The sequence below is a fragment of the Martes martes genome (genome assembly GCF_963455335.1).
Source record: "Martes martes genome assembly, chromosome: 10".
NCBI lineage: Eukaryota > Metazoa > Chordata > Mammalia > Carnivora > Mustelidae > Martes > Martes martes.
The window spans coordinates 45,972,432-45,997,943 of record NC_137898.1 but is presented as its reverse complement, the minus strand read 5'-3'; the positions used below and the strand labels follow the sequence as shown (position 1 = coordinate 45,997,943).

Sequence of the window (25,512 nt, the reverse complement as noted above, 5' to 3'; positions counted from 1 at the left end):
AAGCTATTATTGTGCCATGAGTAAGGAAGTCTGATGGAGGCAGAACTGGGAAGCTGAAGCCTTTATCTGGCATTCCCATCCCACCACGCCCCGGTTCATTCCTCTCTGGTTAGGCAGAGGGAGCAAGCCTCTAGGGGAGCAGCCGTCTTTCTAGCGGGCGAGGATGGTGGAGGATGGGATAGGGAGGGAAGGAGGTTGAGCTCAGCCTAGAGCTAACCCAAGGAAGGGAGGAGGGAGCCAACACTTGTCAAGCGTCCTGTCTGGATTCACATCGCCTACTTCATCACCTTAACCCCCAACACCCTGTTGGTGGATGAGGATACAGAGTCTCGGAGAGGCTGTGACTACGGCCAAGTCATATGGTGCAAGTAAGAGGGGGCCAGGGTTGGAGCTCGGGGTGTGGGAGTTCTAAGTGACTGTTCTTTTTACTGTATTTTGCTGTGGTGCATGGTCAGGGGCTAGCTCCTGGGCGCTTGGCTTGGTGCCTGCTATCTAAGAAGCCCCTGGGAGGTCACCGGTCTCTGCTGGAGCCAAGGGTAGGCCTTCAGATGCCAGACTTGGGGTCCTTCTGGGGGCCTTGCCACCAGGTTGTTCCTGGTTCCACACAGAGTCCTGGGCTGGTTGGACCCTGTGGGGGGCTTGTGTCTATCTCCTCACTGTCGTGAGCAGTGGCACTCTCCCAGGATGGACAGGGCTGTGCCGTCTCTCCCCCTGCAGGTGGACGGCGTTCTGTGCTTGGCCGACATCCTGACCGATGACAGCCACTCAGAAGCTACGCGGGCTGAGGCTGCGGCTGTGGTCGCCCAGGTCACGTCCCCACACCTGCCCTTTACTCAGCACCTCAGCAGCTTTCTGGAGAGCATGGAAGAAATCGTGACAGCTCTTGTCAGTGAGTCACCCTGGGCGGGAGGGGACTGCTGCGTGAGTGGGACTTGTCACAGTTGTCTTCAGCGGGGGCCAAGGAGGCCTTCCTGCCCCCCTCCACCACACACCCACACTCACCGTACCCCATGTAGCTTGCACTGATGTCACACTAGCTGAAATCCCACTGTTCATGCAGCAGAAGTTGGAAAGAACTTTCTTGTCAAATCTCCTATTAAAATGTATGCAGCCTTCTGAGAAGCTCTTTGAGTTAAGGTCACATTGGGATTAATGGACCTTTCAGAACAGAGACCAGGACAAGCCCCGTGGAGATGTAGAGGACCTTGAATTTTGAGGTTCAGATCCTTGACCAGAAAGACTCTGATGGGCTTTGTTCCTGAAGTCTCAGACTATTATAGCCAATGAATGTGGCAACAATGACGGGGCACGTAGCTTCTCGGAAGGCACTGGTACATGCCAGCCTGCCACCTGCAAGTCCACCACTGGGCCCACAGCGCAGGGCCTTGAAGGCTTTGACTCTTCTGGATTCCCCCATTCCGACTTGTGTACTCCTGGCTGGAGAATCATAGTCTGAGATCTAGAATACTCTCTTCCTCCAGCTTCCCTTTCCAAAACTGAAGCTGGGACTTCTCTGGATACAATCCTCAGGAAACTTGTTTTGCAAACCACATCCTTCTTTTGCAAGTGCTGGCAAGGGTGTGTGTTTCTACTCCTACTCCTATCCCTGTCACTGTCTCCATGTCCATGTGTGATTGAAACTGAATGAAAATTTGTCTCATCAGAAAATCCAGCATTCACTCTTGGTATCATCAAACCAGGTCTGGGAAGATTTGGAGTAGCACGAATATAGGGGCAGCACAGAAACTGGGTTAGGAGTCAGAACATTCGAGTGTGGACTTTTGTCTTTTCATTCATCCGTTCAACAAAGAGCTGTTGACCGGCAGTCCTGGGTGGGCCCTTCACAATTTTCCTAATATAGAAGACATGAGGTTAGAGCCATTTCTCTCAAGTCCTTCTAGCTCTAGAATTTTCAGATCTGCAAGGACTTTGAACAGAAGAGTCATCAGTTACCCTGACTTTATGGCTGATTCTAGGTATGGGGACAGTGGCACCCACAGGCCAGGCTGGGAGACCTCAATTTGCCAGGATCTACATTTCTTCAAAGTTGAGAAAACCTAGAAGCCAACTATTGAAAGTCTTGGCTGGAGAGAACTCAAGAGAGCAGAAAGTTCAATGCTCACTCAATAGGAAAAGAAACCTAGGTCTAGAGAGGTTGAGGAACCTTCTTAAGGGAACATAACATTGTGAGGATTCACTTATGCCTGGAGTCTCATCCTCAGTCCTCCACCAGAGCCAGGCAGGAAACATAAATGGTTGAAGAGGGCCAGATGGAAGAAGAAAATAAGAAAATTTGAATCCTGCCTGAAACTGAAAAACACGTGCATTGGTGAAGGGTGGGTGGTGGTCACTGTTAAACTCCTCGTTGATCAGTTGCCATGTAGGAAAGGCCAATTTTTAAAGACAAGACAAAAATCCTAAATTTTATTGAAAATCCCCCAATGTATAAGTGGTAGCAAGAAACAACAACTAAACATCCCCAAATCTATATAGTCTAAATAAGCTTTCCAACTATTGCTGTTATCTCCATCCCTACTTCTTGGCCTGGGCTGGATTTCTCCCTGAAGAAGAGGAGCTTCTCTATTTATTTCCGCCTGAAGAAGATGCATTGTAGAGTCTACTCTGAGAGTCAGCAGATGGGATGAATTTTCTGGGCAGGACGCCAGGGCTCTGTTCTTTGGTGGGAAGTAGCCCTCCAATTTCTTGCTATTCCCTGGAAACATTTATAAATGAGTCATTGGAATCCTCAATTTAATCTTCCTAACGCATCCCAGGTGACTCAGACTGTAGTTTAAATAAATGTGCACCCAAATTAAAAGGCACTTAGGTGGTTGTGTTAATAATTGCTGTGTTGGCGGTAACCGTGACTGCATGAGAATTAGTGTGGGTGTTTGGATCCAGAAGAAATCTTTACAGCAAAGTGGGCCAGTGACTCATGTGGTCTCACTTCAAACTTTGGGTAAAGGGAGGCGGCCTGGAGAAGGTTGGCTTGTCCCTAGGGGTTCCTCCAAATTAGAGGAGAGGGCAGTCATTGGAAAACAGCAATCATAGAGTTCTGAATTCCTGGGCAAATCCGCTGCTTTGCCCTAGAGGATTAGATCAAGGTGCCAAGTTGCTTAGTTGGTCCCACCTGGGCTGAGGGCCACAGCACTGCCCAACAGCAGAAACTGCCTCCATGATAGGACTGAAAGCTAAATCTGGAGGAGAGCCATTGGGGCAAAGTCAGAGAGGCCTAGTGACAAGAGGCAGCCTGGGACGCAGAAAGAATCGGGACCGAAATCGGGCCGACCTGCCTTTGAGTCTAGATGGTAACAATGACCCCATAATCCTCAATTCCTCAATTTTGGGAAAATTGCTTCATCTTTGAATCCTCAGTTCCCCCGCTATAAAACTGTGATAGAAAGGTGGATCATGGTGAATGTGGAGTGGCTTCAGGAGATCAACGGTATACAGCAATGCCTGCACTGAGTAAACACTCAATAAATGGGAACATCGCTGCTGCTACGAGCTTCTCTGAGCCTCGGCTTCTACACCTGCAAATGGAGGCGAGTCTTTGCTGGGTTAAGGGTGTTCAGAATTTAATGGTGCAGGGCAAGGCACACAGCAGGTGGCCCGACGAATATTACTTTCTCTTCCTGTTTAAGTAGGGACCAGTAACTGTATTCCCTCAAAGGGACAAGAGGTGCCAGCTTCGAGGTCAGAAACTGGAAGCACGTTTTCCTGAAGTGTGGTTTCTCTCCCTGTGTTTTCATAGAGGTGTGATCAGTAGGAGAGTACCTGGACACAGCAGCACCTTGAATGGTGCTCAAGTTGGAGCTGAGGCTCAGAAGTTGAGTCCACTGGAGTGGGTGGCCAGTACACCTTCTCCTGGGGCAGGAGGCCATTCGGGGTCAAGTGGAGCCCATGGGGAAATGTGTTAAATGGTGGAGAATTACGGGGTGTGGGGGATGTTCCCTCCTCTGCAAAGACCCATCAGATTCATCACTTGCAGATTAAAGTGGAAAGCTCTGGTTAGGTTTGGGTCATGGCCACTAGGATCCAAAGGAAAGAGCCTGACATCCCAAAGCTTGGTGTAGGAATTTTCCACAGCCATGGGACCCTTTTCTTGGGACCAGAGGAAATCCTGAAACTCTGCTGATGGCAGCTGGAAAGGCAGAGCCCTTATGTTTTAACTTCAGCTTCTTTCTTAAGGCAAATTCAGGAGCAGTCCCAAGTACATTGCTGGAGACACAGACGGACTGGGAGCTCTTTCCTGCTTCAGGGCCTTTGTACGTGCTGCTGTTCCTTGGGCCTAGAACGTGTTCTTCCCCAAGTACTCTCATGAATGCCTCATTTTCTCCTTAAAGTCTCCGCTGTCACCTTCCTAGGGGAACCGTCCTTATGTACCCCACTGGGCCTTTAGTTAATCTCTTAGCTCTTGTTCTTTTTTTCTCGCATTAGAATTTGCAATAATCTTATTCATTTTTTAAGAGCTCATTTTCTCTCACCTGCTACTAGGATGTAAACTTAATAGGGGCAAAGCCCTGATCTGTGTTATTCACCATGCCATCCCAAGACACCAGCAGGGCCCGACGTACTGTGTTCTCCCGGTTAAGGAGTAAATGGACACAGGAGTAAATAGAAGGCATACACCAGGATTCGAATCCCAGCTCTGCCACTTATGTAGACAGATAAATTTCCCTCTCTGGCAACTGCTTTTCTCATCTCTAAAATGGGTATTCTGCACAGACTTTCTCCCAGAGCTATTGCAGGACCCGAATGAGGTAACGGATTCAGGGGCGCTAGCAGGGAGGCTGATATCTTCCTCTTCACCATCCAGAACTGTGCCAAGAGGCCTCCTCTGGGGAAGTGTTCCTGCTGGCTTCTGCGGCCCTTGCCAACATCACCTTTTTTGACACGATGGCCTGTGAGATGCTTCTGCAGCTGAATGCCATCCGCGTCCTCCTGGAGGCTTGCAGCGACAAGCAGCGAGTGGATACGCCTTACACTCGGGATCAGGTGAGCAGCCCAGAGGGGAGCAGGCCAAGAGCCTGTAGCCATGAAGACAGAGGTCAGGAGGCCAGGGCAAAGGTTCTGGGGGAGACAACGTGGGTGGGCAGCACAGAGCCCATCCTGTTAGTCACATTCTAGGTCAAGGAAAATGCCCTAGACATGCCTCGTTGCCCTTGGAGCATCTTCGCGAGCCCACTCCGTACCTCACTTTTCCCTCCTGACCACTGTGAGGCCCTCCTCTATGCCCACCCATGCCGGCGGCATAGCCCAGGAGGCAGAGATGCCATGGGAAGGTCCCTGGGCTTCCTCTAGAATTCTGTGTCCCAGTCTGATATTGTTCCCTGAAGAGAGTTTCTTCCCTTCTCTGCCTCCGGAAAAGCAGGGGTTGGAGCAGAGACTTGATTCAGGGCCTCAACCCCTCTCTCAGAGTTTTTGTACATTTGAGCTCCACATAAAGTTTTGTTTGGGGTGGAAAAGGGTTTACTGCTAAACGTGTTTGAAAACATCGACTGAGGGGATTTTCGGAGCCCTGAGCTCTGAGGTGATAGAATTCTATCCTGTCCCACCCCTGCCATACTCAGAATCCTATTTCCCTACCAGCAGGTGGGGGTGGTGGATCAGGTAGGTGTTAGGCCCCTGTAAATTCCACCAGGTGCCTGAGCCGATGGTCCCCCCAGCCTCCAACCCCACTCACCCCTATCTGCCTGTTAGCTCCAGTCTCTTGTTTCTCCCAGACCCAACACCTCGTCAAATCTGCCACAGATTCCTGTTGGACCCCTGCCCCAGAAACTTCTGGAAAGCCTTCCCTGATGGCTTCAGCTCTCTGGAGGCCAAAAGCTTCTCTGCTATTCTATTCACAAACCTTGGGGACGATTCACTCTGAGCCTCACTTTCCTCATCTGGGGGTTGAAAAACGACATACTTCACCAAGTTGAAATAAGAATGAACTAAACAAATGAATACAAATGTGCAGCACGCAGCCCTGAATGGGAAACTCCAGACTAGAATTTCCTTATCTGTAAAATGGGCATGGTCTCTTCCAGCTCAGACATCCTACGGCTCTAGGGGCCGAGGTCCCTTTTGTATCATGAGGAGCGACCGGCCCCCTCCTGAAACCTCATGGATTCCTCGGAACGAGGGGGTTCAGGGCTAGGAGAGAATGTGGTCAGACGCTATGCAAGTGGCAGTTCCTTCTGAATCTGGAGTCTTCCTGCCACAATCTCTCTGCCCCCCCATCACCCTCTTCCCTCCCTCCCCCCTTCCCCCCAAGTCTGGGCCTGGCACGTCCCCCCCCACCATCCTCAGGACAGCTTCACCTTCTGCCCACCTACTTGGTGACTCAGAGCAACCACTTAGCTAGTGAAAGCACACCCATTAAAGAAACAAATGGCTCTTTCCTGTGGCAGGGGGAGGATTAAAGTGATCAGAGAGCTCTCTGTAATGAAGACAACGAAGATGAATTAGGCTCTGAAGTGCTCACCGCCCCCTGAAACACTTAGGAAATTAAATGCCGCGAGGCTTCCGGTAATGCGTCTGCCAGTGACGCCAGGACTGTGCAGAGCCCCTGGGTCTTGGATCTCTATTTTGTCCACCTCCGCGTGGCCATTTCCGTGAGAACCCCTGTCACCCCAGCAAGCTGAATTCCCTTCATGTGCCTGACAAAAGCCTTGATTGCCGTGTCATCTTGTACCCAGCATTGGGGTGTGGACAGGGCTGAGGGCTACCTTGGGTGTGCACTCTTCACCCCCACCCCACCCCCACCCCCGCTGCTAATGTGGGGAGCTGGACATGGTCATGCATCCAGAACCCCCCGCCTCACCAGACAGCTGCACGGCCCGTCTTCTTTCCTGAGAAGTATGTTCTAGGGGCCAAGCTGCCCAGGGAATCCAGCCACAGCCACGACCTGGGGCTGCTTCATCTCTGCTCTGCCCCAAGGCAGTGGCAACCTAAGGTGACAGGGACCCAGTTATCTGGTCTAGGTCACCACAGAAGCTTTCTCTGAGCATGACTTTCTGTGACCTTTCAGAAATAATTGCTTTCATAGAGGTGGAAGGTACTGGTTTCCGCTTCCCATGAAAACACATTGCATTGGTTTATATTTTAGAATGTTCAGATTTTGTGGCATTTCTGAAAACTCGCTGTGAATACCATCATTGGGAATCCATTATCAGAAATGCCAGTTAGTAGGGATTATAATCGACTCACGTTGCAAAGGCCCTCTCTACTGTATAAAACCCTTCTATATACCAATGTGACACATGCAACATAGTAGTAATGGTACAGGCTTTGGGTTCAGACAGACCCAACTTCAAATCCTGGCTCTGCCACTTGCTAGCTGTGTGATCTTAGACAAATCACTTAACTTCTCTGAGCCATAGGTTTCCTCATTTGTGTAATGGGGATAATCTCTTTCTTCCCCCCTTCCTGTCATTATGATGATTAGATGGCAGAAGGCTCATAAAGTAGTTAGAAGCAAAGCAGATACTCAGTGATGAATGGGGCTGGGGTCTGTGATAGAACCAGGGCCTGGGATGGGTCTGAGATGGAATGTCAGCTTTGGGAAAGGAGGGTGGGGCCAAACCTGGAGGTGACGTAGGGGTGGTGCGTGTAGTGTGGAGTCAGGCAATGCATGTGTTGCTCCAGTCTGTGTGGGTAAATACAAGTTGTGTGTGTGGATCGGGGAGTGGGGTTTCGGGGGTTTTTGATAAAGACTGTAAACCAGCATCACAACACCCAGTCCTGATCTGCCCCAGGAGTCCCTCTTACAGAGCCAAGGGAACACTAAACACAGAGCCCGTGATCTGGTATTTACCCGTTCTCTGATCCTATGAGGCGCACACCCCAACCTTGATGCAGTCCCTGGGCACTGTCCTCTGGCTTAGTTCACCAACAGCCTGGGACCTACATCCAAGGCAGTGGTATGGCTTTTGTGGTTCTCTCTCCTGGATCCAAATCCCAGCCCTCTTGTCTGGTCTCTCTGGTAGTGAGGAGGGCAGGCTGGGTCTGGAAGATCCAAGTTCCTGAGAGTGGGAGCTGTGCTTTTCTCAGGCCTAGGCAGGTGCTCCTGGTGTCCAGGCCTGCCCAGTTCCCAGCTCCCTGGCCCCTGACCACGCCTAGCAGATGGAGTGAGAGGCTCAGGAGAGAGAAGCAGAGGCTGTGCCTTTCCTTGCACCGCCTTGCCTCCCTGGCTTTGGGGAAGAAAATGCATTCAAAGAGACCACATCCTTCCTCTCTCGGAGCTCTTCATTCTTCAGACCAGTGTCCTTGTCTTGACTGTTTTGTTTTTTATTTTAAAGATTTTATTTAGTTATTTGACAGGGAGAGACACGGTGAGAGAGGGAACACAAGCAGGGGGAGTGGGGGAGGGAGAGGCAGGCTCCCCACTGAACAGGGAGTCTGATGCAGGGCTTGATCCCAGCACCCCGGCACCACGACCCAAGCCGAAGGCAGACGCTTAACGCTTAACAACTGAGCCACCCAGGCGCCCCTTGACTGTTGGGTTTTTTGTTTGGTTTTTTTTGGGGGGGGTGTAGAGAAAATGGTAAGGAGGGACGAAGGCAGGACAGAGAGAAGCACTGGGCTCCCCCTAGAGGCTGAAAGAGATTTTGCTGGCTGCTGTTGACATTGTTGCTCTAGCTTTTAGAGAGTTAACACAGTGATGGTAGAAATCTAAATATTCCATCTAGCAATTAAAGAGTAATTCTAATTACAGTCATATGAAATGTTGGCCTTTTTGTCCTAATTACTGCACAGCATAAAAGCAATCATAACTTTTCATTAAATGCATCTCGGATTTTCTGTGTTGTGAATTCTCTCCTATGAGTGCACCTGCTCCTTCTATCGGGATCATCCTCACTTGATTTTTACAGGATATGGTCTTCCTAGTTTACAATGTAAAAAATGTTAGTTTACAATATAGAAAATGAAAGGGACAGAGATAGAGTCAGAGTGTGATCACAGACAGGCTTTGCTGAGAATGTTAAGACAAGCCTGGTTCATGCCTTGGGATCAGTTGCAGACAAGTGTTCCAGGGGCACCTGCCCTGGGCCAGCATGGAGTAAACCTTTTTCTCTGTGTGTGTGCTGACATCAAAAGGCTTTACCAACTTCCTTCTTACCACATGGGGCATTTCTTCTTGAATCAGTGACATGGGAGGTCCCCTGCTAATTGGCTGGGCCAATTTGCTATTCCCCTCGGTTTTTCTAAGGTAGGCAGTCTTTGGGAGGCCAAAGGAAAAATACCACAGAAGTAACGAGCACAGAGTTTTTTGGGGGGTGAGTTCTCCACTGGGAAGGGCTCCTTCTGCTCTGGGATCTCGCCTCCCTTCAGGAATGATTTCCCATTAACAGCACATTTGGAAACAGGGGGTGCTGCATTGGTTAGGACTCCTTGACATAATCATTGAAGCTCTGGATACTTTCAGGCTCTGTTTCCCAGAAGGAAGTTATGCTCATTTTGTTGAACAGAAGTTCTGGGTGTTTGACAAAACATTAGCTCATTGAATGCTTGTAACTGTCTCATGAATCATGTTATACATTTATCCTGTTGTAGACTGAATAATGACCCTCCCCCCCCCCAAAGAGGTCCACATCCTCATCCCCCAAGCCTGTGTTCTATGTCATGTGGTCAAAGGGATTTTGTGAGTGTGGTAAAATTAAGGATCTTGGTAAAGGAATATTACCCTGGATTATCAATGCGGGTCTGACGTTACCACAAGGCGTTCTTGTAGAATGAGGCAGGAGGGTCAGGGTCAGAAAGTGAGCTCCGAGTGAGGAAGCAGAGGTCAGAGAGCCGAGAGCCGAGTAATGCGAGCAGCCTCTAGAAACCAGGAAGGGCAAGGACGTGGATTCTGCCCTAGAGCCTCTCGAAGGAATGCATCACCACTGATACTCAGGTGTTAGTTCCTCGAGACCCGTGGAAGGTTTCTCACCTTCAGAACTACAAGGGAAAATTGTGTCGTTTTAAGCCTGAGCCTGTGGTAATTTGTTATAGCAGCAATAGAAACCTAATACACCTTCATCAACCAAGGAAAGGCTAAATACCATGGCCGAGATCCTATGGAAAAGAAATGATAGAGCCGGGATTTGGAACTAGGCTGATCCACGTGTTTAGCTACTACGCTGCACTGCCTCTTACCTGGGGTGTCTCTCAAGACTGATATCCTCTGTATTCACCGATTAACTATGGAGGGAATAGTGCCCTTTCACTCAGGAGGATTAGAACTTAATTGAAAATCATCAGACAGGATTGAATCAGCCTGGGCCAGGGGGAAACTGTCTGCCCAGCTCTTGCACTGTCCCCTGACAGCATTGTTGTCATGTCTCCAACAAGGTAAACCAGTTGTCCCTAAAATCCCATGCCTGCACTTGACTTCAAGAAGTATTGATTCCCTTTCCCCACTACTTCACAGGGCACACGCAAGGATGTTTCAGAAGGGGGACTCAAAGCAGGGCATAATTGGCATTTATTCAAATTGTGCTTAATTGAATACTTCATCTGAACCTCAGAAAACCACATGGGGTATAGGCTTTTGCAAAGAGGAAGTAATTTTCATTAACAGGATCTAAATTAGTCTGGCACAAAGACCTACCTGGGCCCGTGACACAGCTAGTAATTGCCGCGTAATGAACCTGGTGCTTCAGACAAAGGTTTCCTTTTCCTTTTTTATTTTGTCCTTCCTTCCTTGCTTCCTTGCTTCCGACCTTCCCATTTGGATCTGTGTGTCCAGGAAGTGTCTTTATTTGGAATGGCTGGCTGGTGACGGTTGGCGCATGGTGGGTCTGGGTGGTGGGAAGAGAGGTTGAGCTCCCTGCTACTGGTAACAGCCCATAGAAGGCCAATGAACCACAGTCTGACCCAGACTTGGCCTCTCGTTTCCTTCCTCGTAAGACTGTGCACTTTAAGCCTCTTGGGGAACCTTCCATGTTTTAACTGTATCTTTGACCCATATTTTTCCTTTAACTCCTTCCCCTCAGCCCATACACACTCACTGTCTTAGAAGAGGAGGAAAAAGAGCTTGTAGGGACAAAGCCTTCATAGAACATCTGAGGGGAGGGGCAGAGTTGTCTGTGGGATAGAGCTTTTGGGGGTATTCTCTCGTTCCTCCCCTGACAGCCCATCCCAGCATGCTTAACCAGGCCCCTGACCAGGGCTTAGCCTTAGGGCTGACACACAGCAGCCTAAGCACACGTATCCTTTTTCAACATGTTTAATGGGGATGGGGGTAGATACTCTATTAATATGGCAAACTTTTTCTTTTCTGTGCAGAAGAAGAGATTTGTTATATGCATTTTTTATGCAGAATAACATGCCAGTGTTGAACCAATTAAAATCTAGATAGTACTCTTTCTTGGTAAACATCACATTACTATGCGTTATCTAGTTCTTAAACTGTCCTCCATAGACTGTCAGCTGCTGCCTCAGAGGTGGGGACATGGCCTCCAGTTATAATGTGTCACAAGTTTTGAAGAACCCTTTTGAGAGAGATAGGGCTGCACCAATGAGAAGTGTTTTCTATTTTTTTTTATCATTTATTTGAATTACCACTCGAGAGTGCTGTCTGCTTCTATGGCAGTGGGTGGGTTTCATTTGGCCATTTATGTCAGGAGCAGTGTCTTGGGTGGTATCTGAGTTAATAGGCGCCAAGTTTCCAACATTTTCCAGTGGTGTTTTGGCACCTTACAGCTTGGGGGTCTATAAGCGGTCCCTTGTTGGCCCATTCCTTAATCCAGTTTTGGGCAGTGAGTTCTCTCTGCAATCTTGACTATGCCAGGGTGGGGTGGGCTATTGGCTCCCCAGCCCACATGGTTGTAACCAGGCTCGTTATCCACCTGGCTTCATCATATCTTCACTACAGACAGAGCCCTTCGGGGACGACCAACAGGCAAGGATCGTAGACTGCAGACTCGTAAAGTCAGCTGAGCAAGAACTTTCTCACCAGATTCCATACAATACATGACACTTGTGGTGTAATGCTGCCCTTTAATCTTACTCATGTCCTATAGCTTGACCTTGATACCCATTAGTTTCAGGTTGAAAGTAGGTGGGGTTCACTATCAGGGGAAGAAGCTAGGATGAGTGAAACCCAAGCCGGGGGAGGGGCTATCAAGGGGTCAGCCAGTTCTGTCTGCATTTCAGGGTCTGGGGCTAGGTATACCCAGTAGAAAGGTGATGGGCCCCCCCGTCTTCACTCAAGCCACACTGCTTTCTCCAGTGGAGTCTTGGGGCCACCCCAGTGCCACATGCTGCTGAGTGGGAACCAGTCACTGGGGAAATACATGTGGGAGGCAGGAGCCCATGAGGATGGAAGACCATACCATGGGAGGGTGGACCATACGGATGGAAAGACCCATAGGCTAAAGGAAAGGTTCGTAGCTCCAGGCTCCCCCGTCTGTAGAGAGCACCGTCTGGCTCCAGGGTGCCCGTTTTCTCAGATTCCCAATTCTCTTTTCCAGATTGTGACCATCTTGGCGAACATGTCTGTCCTCGAGCAGTGTGCCTCCGACATCATTCAGGAGAATGGTATGTCTTTTCAGCGCTGTGTACCTTGCATGGATTACATGGCTCTCCAGGACCGTGTGCCTTTGTGTTTGTGAGAAGGCCTGTGTGTCGGTATGAGAATTGGGGGTGTGTGTCTCCACACTTACGTGAGCGTGTGTGTGTTTGTGTGTATGCATATGTGTAGAGCCGGGCCAATATGTAAGTGCTTGTTTGCTTTCAATGGACTTCAGTCCTCGTGGGACACAGGCACTGACCGAGAAGACAGAGCCCGTCAGATGACGCCGGTGGCATGCTGGAAATAAAGCAGGGCGGGGGTAAAGTACACCCAAGCTGAGGGGTTAGTAGGTGCTATCTTAACTAGGGTGGTGAAGAGTAGACACATATTTCATTATGATCCAAAAAAGGAAAAATCTCTCCCTGCCAGAGGATATGTTTGAACTTTCAATCATTCCTATCATATTGGCCTCCCTCAGAAAACCGGAGCTCCTGAGGAGGGTGAGGGTAGGGGAGCAGGTCGGGGCAGGCCTGATCCCTGGACCCCTCCCCTGAGAGCATGGCCATCCCCCTGGCTCCCTGGTCCCGCTTGCACCCAGGTTGTCCGAAGAGTCCAGGTGAGGTGGGCCGGGTTTCACTGGCCGGGGAGCGGCCCTGCTCGGTCTCTGCCTCTGTGGGAGGACAGGACAGGTCTGCCGCCCTGCAGCTGGGGTAGCAAGGGCTTCCTGTGACTGGGAAATAAGGGAGCAATTAGCAGCCGGTTGGAAACCCGAGACGCTAATGAGGACGAGTGAGCTGAGAGCCTGGGGCCAGCTGCTTCTGCTCTTGTTAAACCCCCTTCTCCCAGGTTGTCCCGCTGTTTTAACAAACACACACATTCCCCATCCCCCATTGCCCTATCACTAATGGAAAGACATCATTTTGAGTTAATTTTTGTGATTGAGCTAATAATGAAAACTTTACTGAGCCAGCTGAGGCTGAGAGACGGAGGGGTGTCATTCCCGGCCCGTTCCTTCCGCACTCAGAGCTTTAAGTTCAAGTGGTCAGCGGAGGCGGGTCTCCAGAGGCCTATGGATTTGGAATCGGAACATCTGGCCTCTGTAGAGGGTTGGATGGCTTACAAAGGGCTATTGACGAGCTTGTTCAGTCAGCAGTTAGAGACCTACCTACTCCATGCCCGGCATTGTGCTGAACAAACGCACACAGAGGTGAAGAAGTCCTTGGCTTTGTCCTGGCAGGAGAGCCCAACTGGGTCAGAGTGATAATGTGAGATAGCGTGAAATTGACAATAAAACATTGCAGTGGAGGGAGGGGCGTTGCGGCGGGGAAAACTGGAAAACAGGCTGGGCTTGAATGCTGACCCTGTAATTTTCTAGCTGTGTGACTTCTGATTTTCCATCTGCAAAATGGGAATGTACCTAGCTCCCTGACCGACGTGAGGATGAATAGGCAGCTTGTTAGAAGACTATCTGGCAAAGCATGGACACGGGGCCAAGGGCGCCTGCTCTTTCAGGAAACAGTGGCCGTCTCACAGGGCTTGGCTAAAGAGTGTTTGATGGGGCAGAACTGGAGGGATGGGCTGTGGTGGTGAGGCATCCAGCACCCGCAGGAGCTCAGTGGGATCCTGGACGGAACAGGACAAGGCTATTGTGGGGACTGGGCTTTGAAAGGCGGTCCTCTTACTAGGAATGCCCGAGACTCTGACATGGCTTGCCCTGAAGCCTGGTGATGTTGTCTCTGTCCTGCCTGAATTGCGTGTGAGTGTTGGTGGTGTGGACTGGAAGATGGGTGCCAGACTGGGGAGTTAGAGACTGTGCTGCTGTCACCCCTACACGGGGAGGCAGGCCAGGACAGCCCAAGTTCTTACCTGTCAATCCACTGTATCCCTCTTGTATCCCTCTTGAGGCTTCTCCCGTAGGGGCTGGGCTGAGATGGAGAGAGTGTTGGGGAGGGAACAGGGCCTTGGGGTCTGGTCTCCGAAGATGTAACTCCCAACCTTCAGGCAATTTTTCTGGAATTGAGCCTGTGCAGGATTTGGAAACAGTCTGGATTTTCCTAGGCAGCCCCAATTTCATGGCATCTTATCTTTTTCTAGATAAGACTTACAAAGTATATATTTAAAGGAAACTTGGATTTTATACATTTGTAAGACTTCACGTGAATGCATGCATATTCATTCATTTGATATTTATTCAACAAATATTTGAGTGAAACACTATTCTAGATACTTCAGCTATTTCCATGCAGGAAATGGACACAAATCCTTACCCCTTGGGGTTTACCTGCTAGTATATGAGAAACTATTTGATTCTTTATCAGATCCCAGGTACTAAGTGGGGGCTGGGAAAATGGCTTCTTTGTTGGGAACCTTAACCAGGAGTTAGTAAAATTTTCTGAGCCTGTGGCACTTCTCAAAGTTGTCATTCTGGTGTCCCTTTTTCATGTGCTCACAGGCTATAACATACACACCTCAGGACATTCATGGTTTTGACCTCGTCTTAGGGACATTGTGGACATAGGGAGTTTCATTCAGTGGTCCACGAGAGGCTTGGGAAGAGAAGCACCTTGCCCTAAGGTTAGCATGTGTGGTGTCAGAGGTAAGAGGGACTGGGTCCCTTGAGCCTGTAGGTAGGAGGAAGGGGCATTTATTTACAAAGCTCACCAGAAAGAGAAAAGGCTCCTCCCTAGGACTGAATAGTCTCAGGGTCATAACTAAGTGACCTATAGCCCCTGTGCATTGGTGGGATCTAGGAGAGTTAGAAATCACATTTGGTTCAAGTAAGATTCAGAGAGGCATGTGGCTAAGGTCTTGGACTGGAACAGACTCCTGTGTGAACTTGGGAAATCATTTTCTCTCTCCAGACCTTGGGTGTTCTTCTGTAAAATGGGGGGTAGGGGGGTTGGGCTAGATCTCTAAAGACCCTTCTGGCTCCATGGTCAGAGGTTACAAACTTGGATGCCTGTAGACCCAAACAGGTAATATGAATGGATGATGTAGACTCAGCAGGGACCAAGTCAAGCTCATTTAAAATAGCAAGCTTATAATAAGCTTCCACAAATTGTCATGAAGAAATGTGGACCCAATGTGAAGTCAGGAGGCAATTTTTTTGGAAGCTGGATTTTGATGGAAATCTGAATTTTAATGGAATTCTTCCAATTTTCATAATAGCAAAAATTTAAAAAATGTTTAGACAGTGTGTGGAGCAACAAAGCAACATAAAATATATCCGTGGGCCATGTCTGGTTCAGGTTCTAATCTGGCAGGTGCCACTGGGAGTAGGGAAGGGGATGTGGGCTGGGGTAGATAGGAAACACCTCTCCTAGGAGAAGGACTTTTACTACAACCTGCAGGATGGGAATTATTTAAATGGAGTGTGAGAAGGAAAAGGACATCCATGCAGAAAAATTAGGAGGCAGAGTCACAGAGGTGGGAATCAATGTGGAGGTGGGTTTGTGGGGCAATCAGAAGACAGCTCTGGTTTCAGGGGAGGGTGGTAAGTCTTTTCAGCTGACCCAGTTCAGGACTACAGCTCTCAATCCAGCTACCTTCCCTCCTCCCGTGCTTGAATTCCCTCTAAAACATTTGCTCTATTGGTTATCCAGCCCAGGTTCGGGTCACCTCTCCTGGCACCCCATCCCCTCTGGATCGATCTCAGGTGCAGCAGAATTGGAGATGAAGGAGGCTTGGAGAATAACCAGATTACCTGAGTTCTGATACCAGCTCCCCAGCTACTTCAGGTGTGACCCTGGAGAAGAGACTTCCCTTCTCCCTGGGCCTCACAGTGAATTATACTAGTATCTAGTTCATGAGGCTACTGGGAGGTTTTAGGGGATCATGCATTTATTATGTATTCAATATAGTGCCATGCATATAATAAAAGCTCAGAAATAACATTTAAAAAATGAAAAGGGATATCTTCCCACGTCCCTTTCAAGTGTAGTGACTTAGTACGTGGAGTCAGAGATATCCTCAGGGCAGGAGTAAAAGCGATGACCTCATCCAGCTTCCTTCCCGGGGTTGAGACCCCCTAAGTCTCCAGCTCTTGCAGCCTTCTACCCAGCTGGCCCCGGGTGGAAGGCTCCCTGCTGGGGCAGGTGCCACCTGTTCTTTGCCTCCTACCCAGGGGTCCAGCTTATCATGGGCATGCTGTCCGAGAAGCCAAGGTCTGGAACGCCTGCCGAGGTGGCAGCTTGCGAGCGAGTCCAGCAGAAGGCTGCGGTGACCCTGGCCCGTCTCAGCCGAGACCCAGAAGTGGCCCGGGAGGCTGTGCGGCTGAGCTGTAAGTGGTGTTGTCTGCGGCAGGAGGGGGGGAAGGCAGGTGTGGGGAGGGAAGCAGCCCCAGTCTCATGGCAGCCACGGATGACTCGGAGTCAAGCCTGGCAGAGGTGAGCCGTACTCTCCCTGGGCCTCCAGAAAACGCTGGAAAGGGGGCCCATGTGCAGTCCCTCATCTAGCTTGTAAGCTGGGGCCAAAGCTACAGAGGAGAAGGGCCCAGAGAGGCTGAAGTCGGATGGAACCGTGACTCCCCTGCAGACTTCCCACTTAGAACCCTGTTCCTTCATTCACTTGTTCCATTCCATCCTTCACTCCCTCACTCGATTATCCGCTTCCTCTCTTGTTTCCTTACCCGCTCATTTGTTGATTCACTCATGACCTCATCCTTTTGTCCATTCGTTAACTCATTCGTCGCTTCTTTTACTCACTTTTCACTCATTTATTAATTAATTCACACGTTAAATCACTCGTGCATTCAGTTCATCACATTTACCCAGTGGAGGGGTTCAGAGCACCCACTCCCTGCTCGACGACTCCATCCTGGCCCCTGCGACTGTCACCCTGATGGTAACATTGTCCTGACCACTGGGGCTTACAGCCTCACGGGGTGGCAGATGTGGGAAGGAAAACGTGCGCTTGAATACCACAGAGCAACGTTCAGAACATGTCCAAGTCTCGTTGGCGCACAGGGAAGGTAGCTCACATTTACCCGGGTGGATCAAGGAATGTTCTAGCAAGGAGGTGAGGCCTCAGCCACGGTCTGAGGCCTTATTGCAGTGTGGTGGTTGAGAAAGGGTGCCCCAGGTAGGGGCATGGGGACAGGCATGGCCTTGCTGCCTGTCATGCAGGTCCCTGGCAAAGGACATGAGGTGGCCCAGGCTTCCGGCTCCAGAAAGACTTTCTGGAAGGTAAACACACAAAATGTTTCTTTATACCTTTTTATTAATATCTCATGAGTTGCTTTTTTATTTTGTTTTTGTGTTTTGAAGTTTGTAAAAAGTCCACTTACACTGAAAAGCCCAGGCCTTTATTTACCTTTCCTCTGTAAAGGCTGAGGAAACATTAGCCTCCTCACTCTGAGGTTTTCTGTCGTCTTAGCAGCAACGTATTTTCTGACTGAGATAGGCATTTGGGGGAAAACAGTATTGGGCAGTCCTGCTGATAATGATGTAAACATTCGATAGAGTTCCGGCAAAATCAGAAATACCCACCCAGGAAGTTCTCTCCCCGAGGTCCCGCACACATCCTGTTGCAGTCTTCCCGAGCTCAGTGCGGGCCCTGACTGGGGTCCGCTCATACCCAAGGGAGCAGAAGGTCTCCACCACAAGCTCCTCCGGGGTGGGGGGCGTTCAGCCCCCGTTCCCCAGCTCGTTGGTGAGCTGGTGGGGCCCAGGAGTCACCTCGCTCTACAGTGCCCCACGCAGAAGGTGTGAGGGAGAACGAGCACCTCTGGGTCAGGCCTGGCCGGGTCCGTCCCCTTCCTGGGCATGACGTTCGTGTGTGTCTCCCGCAGGTATGTCCCGCCTCATCGAGCTCTGCAGGTCACCCTCTGAGAGGAACAGCAGTGATGCTGTGCTCGTGGCCTGTCTGGTGAGTTCTCCAAAGTCCTCCAGCTTCCTCCCCAGGCTTCGGGACTGCAGGCCAGGGCCAGGAGACCAGCCGAGGCCTCAGTTGCCCTGCATAAGCCATGAGACTTCTCTACACTCAACTCTTCTCTTCAAAATGGTGATGAGGATGTTTCACTTCATTCACAAAACTGTGAAAAGAAAAGGGGCACCTGGGTGGCTCTGTCAGCGGGGCTTCTAACTCTTGGTTTCAGCTCAGGTCGTGATCTTAGGGTCTTGGGATCCAGCCTGCATCGGGCTCCCTGCTCAGTGGGGAGTCTGCTTGTCTTCCTCTCCCTCTGCCCCTCCCCCCAGCTCATGCACACACACACTCTCTCTCTCAAATAAATAAATAAATCTTAAAAAGAATTGTGAAGAAAATGATATGAGGTCACACATGTGAAAGATGGGGGGCTGGGGAACCCTCCCCTGACCTGTACTTTTAGGAACCATGAACCTTTGAGGTTCTGAGGAGTCTTAACAGCACACGGAAAGCAGGATGGCTGGTGGGCAGAATGCTGCGAGCTGGCAGTGACACCATGATGCTTGCAGCAATGGGAGCTAGGATGTGGAGGTCTCCTGCCTGTTCTAAAGGGGACACTGGGAGAAAAGCCTTCCATCCCCTTGGACAGAGCCCCTTTACTGGCACCCTTCCAGCTCTATAGCTCCCTCCGTCTTTTGTGGGATAGGACTGGAGGCAGTAGGACAGGACAAAGGGTGTTATTCACCAGGATCTTCAACCTGAACCAGACAAGTGCATCTCACAAGGTCCCCACCCAACTTCTCCTCGCTGCTTGAGGCCACCATGAACGAATCCCCTGTACCAGCTGGGGGTGCATGTTTTGTCTCTACATTCCTCCCTGCAGGAGCTGTCCTAAATCCCCAAATAGAGCAGCCTCCAGTTGGAAGCATGAGGAGGCAGGGAAGCCAATGTATAAACAGGTCATTTAGCTTTCAGAAGGGAGTACCAGATTCTTGGTTGGTCCTCAAAGAACATGGGGGTAGTGATGGATCTGGAGGGCCTTTGAGCTGGGTCACAGTAAAGCCCGCTCCACATCCAATTATTTCTAGACTAAGCTCATCTCATTTTTGGGAGCTCCTGATAGATGTTGTATGTTGTGAAGACAGGAGGGCATTGCAGTGAGACACACCTGTCTTGGTTTTACCATTAATGAGCTGTGTGACATTGAGTAGGACCCTAAGCGCTTGTAAATCTTATTCAGTACATATTTACTGAGTGATTCTGTGTGCCAGGCACCCTTTAAGCTATGGGGATACAGCTGTGGGGAGAAGAAAAGACAAACATATCTGCTCTCATAAGGTTTTGATTCTGGTACATGGAGAACCTTAACTGTTTTGTGCCTTTGGTGATCTGGTAGAGCTTCTAGATCCCTTCTAAGGATAATGTTTTAAACGCATAAACCAAAATATATAGGATTAAGGAGACTAATTCTATTAAAATAATCATTAGAGTATTTATAGGTGATATACTAACATATGTACTTTTAATGAACACATTAAATAAGAGAAAGAAATTAAATAATAAGAAAGCAGTGGGTCTAATGAGTATTATAATCTTGACTAGCGGTAAGCATAAATGGTATCTGACAGTACCTCTGACAAGCATTGCTCTGTGACTTTTATTGGCTCAGGAGTCGCAGGAATTGTTGAGACTTCGCGGTCTAGCAGCACTGGCAACTGAAAGAGATGCTAATTTTCTGTTGGAGGTTAGTAGGTGGAGCGATGTAATTTTTCCCTCCAAGTTCACAGAACTTCTTTATTCTGTCTGGCTTAGGAAGTCAGGTGGAGAGAGTTAATGGGGGGCAAACACAATCATTGGCCCCAACTGCCATTATCTCCACAGCTCAGGGGGCCTGCAAGTGCCCAGCACTATGAGGCCCTGAGGCAATAGTGGGGAGCCATAAGTCTCCAGGCAACACGTGGGCCTGTCACAGTTCCTTGTCCATCATCCTACTTAGTTTGAAGTAAAACACGCAGAAGGGCTTGGCCACCATCTTTAATCACTTGAAGGTCTTCCCGGTGGAAAGGGGATTACATTTTTCCTGGAGGGTGGGTCATGGGATGGTGAAGAGAGCTCCTCACTTCCTAATCCACCCTTCATGTGGCTTCTGGGCTAACCCTAATTTTACAGTTACGACACTTCCGTCACGGGCCCTTCCATGATTCCCCTTATCGATGGTCTACCGTCTCCAGCCCTACACAGGCTGGCTGGAGCACACCGCCGGGGCCAGAAAGCCTCCCACTGCCTCCTGGCCCGGTCCCGCTCGGCCAGGCCAGAGTACTGAGAGCCACCCTGACGTTGCCCTGGCCCCTGTCCTCGGCAGATGCCCTTTCTCTCCCTCTGCCAACAGCCCCTTCAAGGTTTAGACGAGACTCCCTCTCGTCTGTGAAGTGTCCCAGGAACCATCTGTGGCTCAGAGGCAGGGAACACACAGTGTGCACCCGGGCCCGAAGGCTGGGATTTTGTTTTCTTCAGTAGGAGGCAGGTTATGTGATCCAGGGTACCAGGTGTTAGAAGGGGAGGCTCTTGGAATCCAAACCTAGGCCTGCCTGACGCCGAAGGGTTTGACGTTGCGGCCAGACCTTCTTGTTTTCAGCCATGTTTTCTCCCCCATGTCTTATGGCCCTGGAATTGCTACCTCAGCTCCTGGTGGGTTTTTGTGTTTCTCCCCAACTAGTCAGGAACCTTCTTAGGGCTGGGGCCCTCTTCCGGCTCTTGGCGTCTCCATAGAACCTTGGGTTTGGGGACTGTTTCTTGCCTGGCCAAGGGCTGTTTAGACTTGTCTTCCCATCCCAGGCCCCAGAATGGGCAGGTGTTGCTGATTTGGCTCCTAGAAGGCGCTCCACATTTGAGTGTGGGCCCCCGGCTGCTGCAATGGGGGCAACTGGGTGGCTGGGCTGGCAGATGGAGTTGGAGGCTACCTCTCCTGCCTTCCCCACGGCCTTCTCCCAGGCTTCAACAGCTCTCCTCAGGGGAAGGAGGACATTTCATTTATTGTCTCCCACATCTGGGAAAGTAGCAGTGCAGATTGCCTCTCGCAAACAGAATTGATTTTTCCTTAATGAGGAGGCTTGTCAGTGGGCTGCTGGGCTTGGGTGTTTTCAGACTGTCTGGGAAGGAGATCCTGGGATGACTGGCTGTTAACCCTCCAAGGGACGCAGGGGCCCAGAGACAGTCTTCAGAAGGGGGATGGGTCCTTTGAGCTCTGGGATGCTGAGGAGGGGGTGCTCTGAGTTGGTTTGGGTTCCTGTCCCACAGGCTTCCTGGGGACCCTGGGGAGATGAGGGAGTCTGTTTGCCTTTGTGTTTTTTCAGGTCTGTTTCTAGTTCATTCCCTTTCCCTCCCCACCTTCTCCCTTTTTTTTTTTTTTTTTCAGCTCTTCTCTCTCTTTCTCTCTCTCTACCCCCATCTCTTGCTCTCTCACCCTAATAAAAGAGAACTACAGGCCAGGGAGTGCCTGGGTGGCTCAGTCGGTTAAACGTTCAACTCTTGATTTCAGCTCAGGTCATGATCTCAAGGTTGTGAGATTGAGCCCTGCTCTGGGCTCCACGCTCAGCCGGGAGGCTACTGGAACTTCTCTCTCTCTCTATTTCCCTCTCACCTGCCCCCCTTTCTCTCTCATTTTATTTTTTCTTTTTGTCTCCTCTAGAGCTTTCCTCTCTCAGAGGTTTTTCTCTCTTTCCTTCTTTCCCTTTACTCCTTCTTTGATCCCCTCAACCTTCTCCCTGCTTCCCACTCCCTCCCTTTCCTCCCATTCTGGCTCCTCACCTGCTCCTACCTCCGTCCCGTTAGCCCCCCATCCCCAAGACACTCTCTTTATCTTTGTCACCGTTTCTCTCTCTCTTTCCATCTCTTTCTCGTGCCTGATCTCTTTTCTTTCACCAGTTCATCTCTGCCTCTTTGTTTTGACTTTTCCTCCGTGTTCCATTTCTCTGTTGTGTCTTTTTCTCTGTCTCTCTATTTTCTTCTTCTAGCTCATTCTCTTTCCTCATGAGTCTATTTTCTCCCCATTTCTTTTTCTTTGTCACTCCCTCTTGCTTTATTTTCCTCCCGATGATGTAAAATACCTCAGTGGCCTCAGAGCCTCCTCTGCTGAAGATCTCAGGTTCCATTTTTTTCTGTGACAAACCAAGGGTTATAGAGTTATTTCTCCCAGTTGGAGCCAAGAGGAATCAGAAAGTGCCATGGAGTTCAGCCTCCATAGCTCTTAGGGGAACTTCTACCCCAGGAGAGCCAGGACTCCTGGAGTCCACTTCTTACCACTGGTGTTTCAGACCCTGGTTACGTGCATAGAGACATAGGTCCCCTCTCCTTGATCCACCTTGGACATGGTGGCATCTGTTTGTCCGACAACCATCTTAAGCCTTCTTTTCTTTTTACCAACTTGGTGATTTCTCAGCAATAGGTGTAGGTAATAGGCCTCTGCCTGCCTTGTGCTCAATATGACCCCTTGTCCTGGGCTCGTACCAGTCTTCCTGTGTGGATGAGTATGAGGGCCTTGGAGTGGGACTTCTGTGGGATCTCAGGAAGGCCGTTTTCCCCTACTGAGCCTTTGTCTCCTCATTTCCAAACCGAAGATCATGATACTTACCTTGTAGTAACCTATAGGGATTAAATGAAATAACTATGTGTAGATACTGAGTAATGTTGGTGTTCTTTTTTTTTTTTTTTTTGCTGCTTCTGCCATTCCAGATATCCCCTCTCTTTGTTTCCCAGGTTGGCAGGGGGAGTGGGAGGGCTTAATCTCTCGCCTTGCTTCTTGCTGTGTACAGGTCCAAGAAGAGGGAAGGAATGAAAATTCACTGAGCACTTAGCATGCACTGTCTCAGCTGACTGGTAGGCGCACAGCCCACATGGAGTTTCGGGCTGCTCTAGCAATAGAACTCTGTTTAAAGCATTTCATTTGTTCTTTTTTTTTTTTTTTTCCCCTAACAGACATTTATTGGGCCCTATGCCAACCCCTCTGTCTTACCTGCTATAGAGGAGAGAAAAATAAAACAGTCTCTATCTTTGAGGAGCTCAGAGTCCAGTGTGGGAGACAAACCCCTCAAAACCAGTTGCAGGGTCACCTGGGTGGCTCAGTGGGTTAAAGCCTCTGCCTTCAGCTCAGGTCATGATCCCAGGGTCCTGGAATCAAGCCCCACATCGGGCTCCCTGCTCAGCACGGAGCCTGCTTCCCTTCCTCTCTCTCTCTGCCTACTTGTGATCTCTGTCTGTCAAATAAGTAAATAAAATCTTAAAAAAAAAAAAAAACAGTTGCAGTTGAGGGTGAGAAGTTTGAGGTCCACGCAGGGACCCAGGCCACACAGAGGAGGGAGGGACTGTCTCTGCTTCAAGGAATCAGGGAAGGCTTCCCAGAGGAGATGACAGTGGACCAGGCCCACAGGATAAATGTACCTGGTGGCTCAGAAAAAGTGGGGAGGAGCTTTGTGTCATGGAGAAGAGCTGAGCGAGGGTGCAGGGACATAAAACAGGATAGAGCTCTCAAGGAAGAGTGAAATGCCCAGCGCAGGGGGACCTGGCCAGTGGTGTCACCCATCCAGTACCTCTCTTTCCAGCTCAGAACCTCCATCTCCTTCAGTTTTATGACCTTCCTTCCTCTTTCTTTTCCCTCTTTCCCATCCCATAATGCTTTGTCAGAACCTTGCTAAATGTACGGGTCAATAAATAGCCCTTGCTATACTCTAGGGACCCGGAAACAAGGATATCATTCCACTCATGCTTCTGTTAGTTACAGTCCCGGCATGAACAAATCTTGAACTTAAACATGTCAGCAAGTGGACCAGATTTTTTTAATGACAGATGTTTAGAACAACCAGGTTCCTAAGCTGATTGAAAAACCAAAATGGCAGAACCATTATTAAGATCACGAAAGCTGTCAGATGACACCCACCATAATGATCAAGGTACAAATGACACCAGATGGCCAAAAGGACCCCATCACGAAGGTGTCAGGTGACCGAAGTGATGATTGACTCAAAATGACTGCTACAGGAGCCACTTCCTGGAATGTACTTCCCGGGGCAGTGGAGGGGGATGCATGCACCTGAGCAGAGCCTAGTCTGACCTGTGTCACCTCTTCTGTTTCCCCCTAGGCTGCGCTGCGGAGACTGGCCGGGGTCTGCCCTGAAGGCCTGCAGGACTCTGACTTCCAGCAGCTGGTCCAGCCCCGGCTTGTGGACTCTTTCTTACTCTGTAGCAACATGGAGGAGAGTTTTGTGTAGTGAGTGCGGGAGAGGAAAGGCATTGGGCCCCATTCTCATGCCCTCCCTGAGTACGTACCCGTGAACACACCTGCGTACACACCAGCTCCCTCACCTCCTTATTTATACTTAATTTATTTTTTATAGGAAATGGACAGAGGGCTAAACAGTCTAGCAACAGCATCAGGCAGTCTGTGGGCCTGGGAGTCTTTTGTATTTTTATCTTTGACTTCTGTGACTTTTCAGTTACCGATGTTGAAAGGCACAGTGCCTAACATCTCCAATTATCATGGGCGATTTCCCGTCATCTTGCTTTTTCTACTCTCACTATATAATCTTGCTTCATTTTTTCCCCTTTTAAAACCAAAGTATATTTACTGCCCAGTAGACTCTGACTTTTTTTTTTTTAAATATGTCTTGTTCTTTTCTAAAAGATTTTAAATAAATTTCATAGTTGGACAGAATATACTGGAAGGAAGTTTCTATTCTTTACCAGATGAAATCATACAGAATGTGTCTTGTATTTTCAGGTTATATGACATCTTAGACCAAATTCTTCATTCATAAGGTTTCATGTCCACAAATCCTTTCCAACTATTAAAACTGTGTAGAGAGTTGTATTGCTTTAATAAGTGCACGAATGGGTCAAGTTCTGAGGGATTTAGTGAGAAATCAAAGAGATTTCTGAAGTCTCCAGAACCTTAGTTTCCCTAGACTTCTCTGCTCTTGTGTAACTTCCTGGTGACTGGGATCCTCAGTAAATGATATCTTTTCAAAAGTGTACTTGAAAGTAGTGGTGTGCCAGAGCTGGCTCTTGCCAGCTTGCAAGGGACAACCGTGAGAATTTCTCTCCAATTCTGCATTCAGTGATCTCATTTTGGTAGCTTGAAACTGGCAATGGTGGGAGTATTTACATCTCAG

The 25,512-nt window shown here is 49.4% G+C and overlaps 1 protein-coding gene across 1 annotated transcript in view; it reads left to right on the top strand.

The window, feature by feature from the left end:
* INSC (INSC spindle orientation adaptor protein) overlaps positions 1-25,053 on the top strand; it is an 86,900-nt gene extending 61,847 nt beyond the window's left edge. Inside the window, exons 7-12 of the mRNA XM_080816914.1 lie at positions 718-889; positions 4,820-4,998; positions 12,447-12,513; positions 16,611-16,766; positions 18,276-18,352; positions 24,484-25,053. Of these exons, the coding sequence (XP_080673040.1) occupies positions 718-889; positions 4,820-4,998; positions 12,447-12,513; positions 16,611-16,766; positions 18,276-18,352; positions 24,484-24,612 (780 nt within the window). The 3' untranslated portion in view covers positions 24,613-25,053. The remainder of the gene's footprint in view (positions 1-717; positions 890-4,819; positions 4,999-12,446; positions 12,514-16,610; positions 16,767-18,275; positions 18,353-24,483) is intronic.
* Positions 25,054-25,512: the final 459 nt, after the last annotated feature.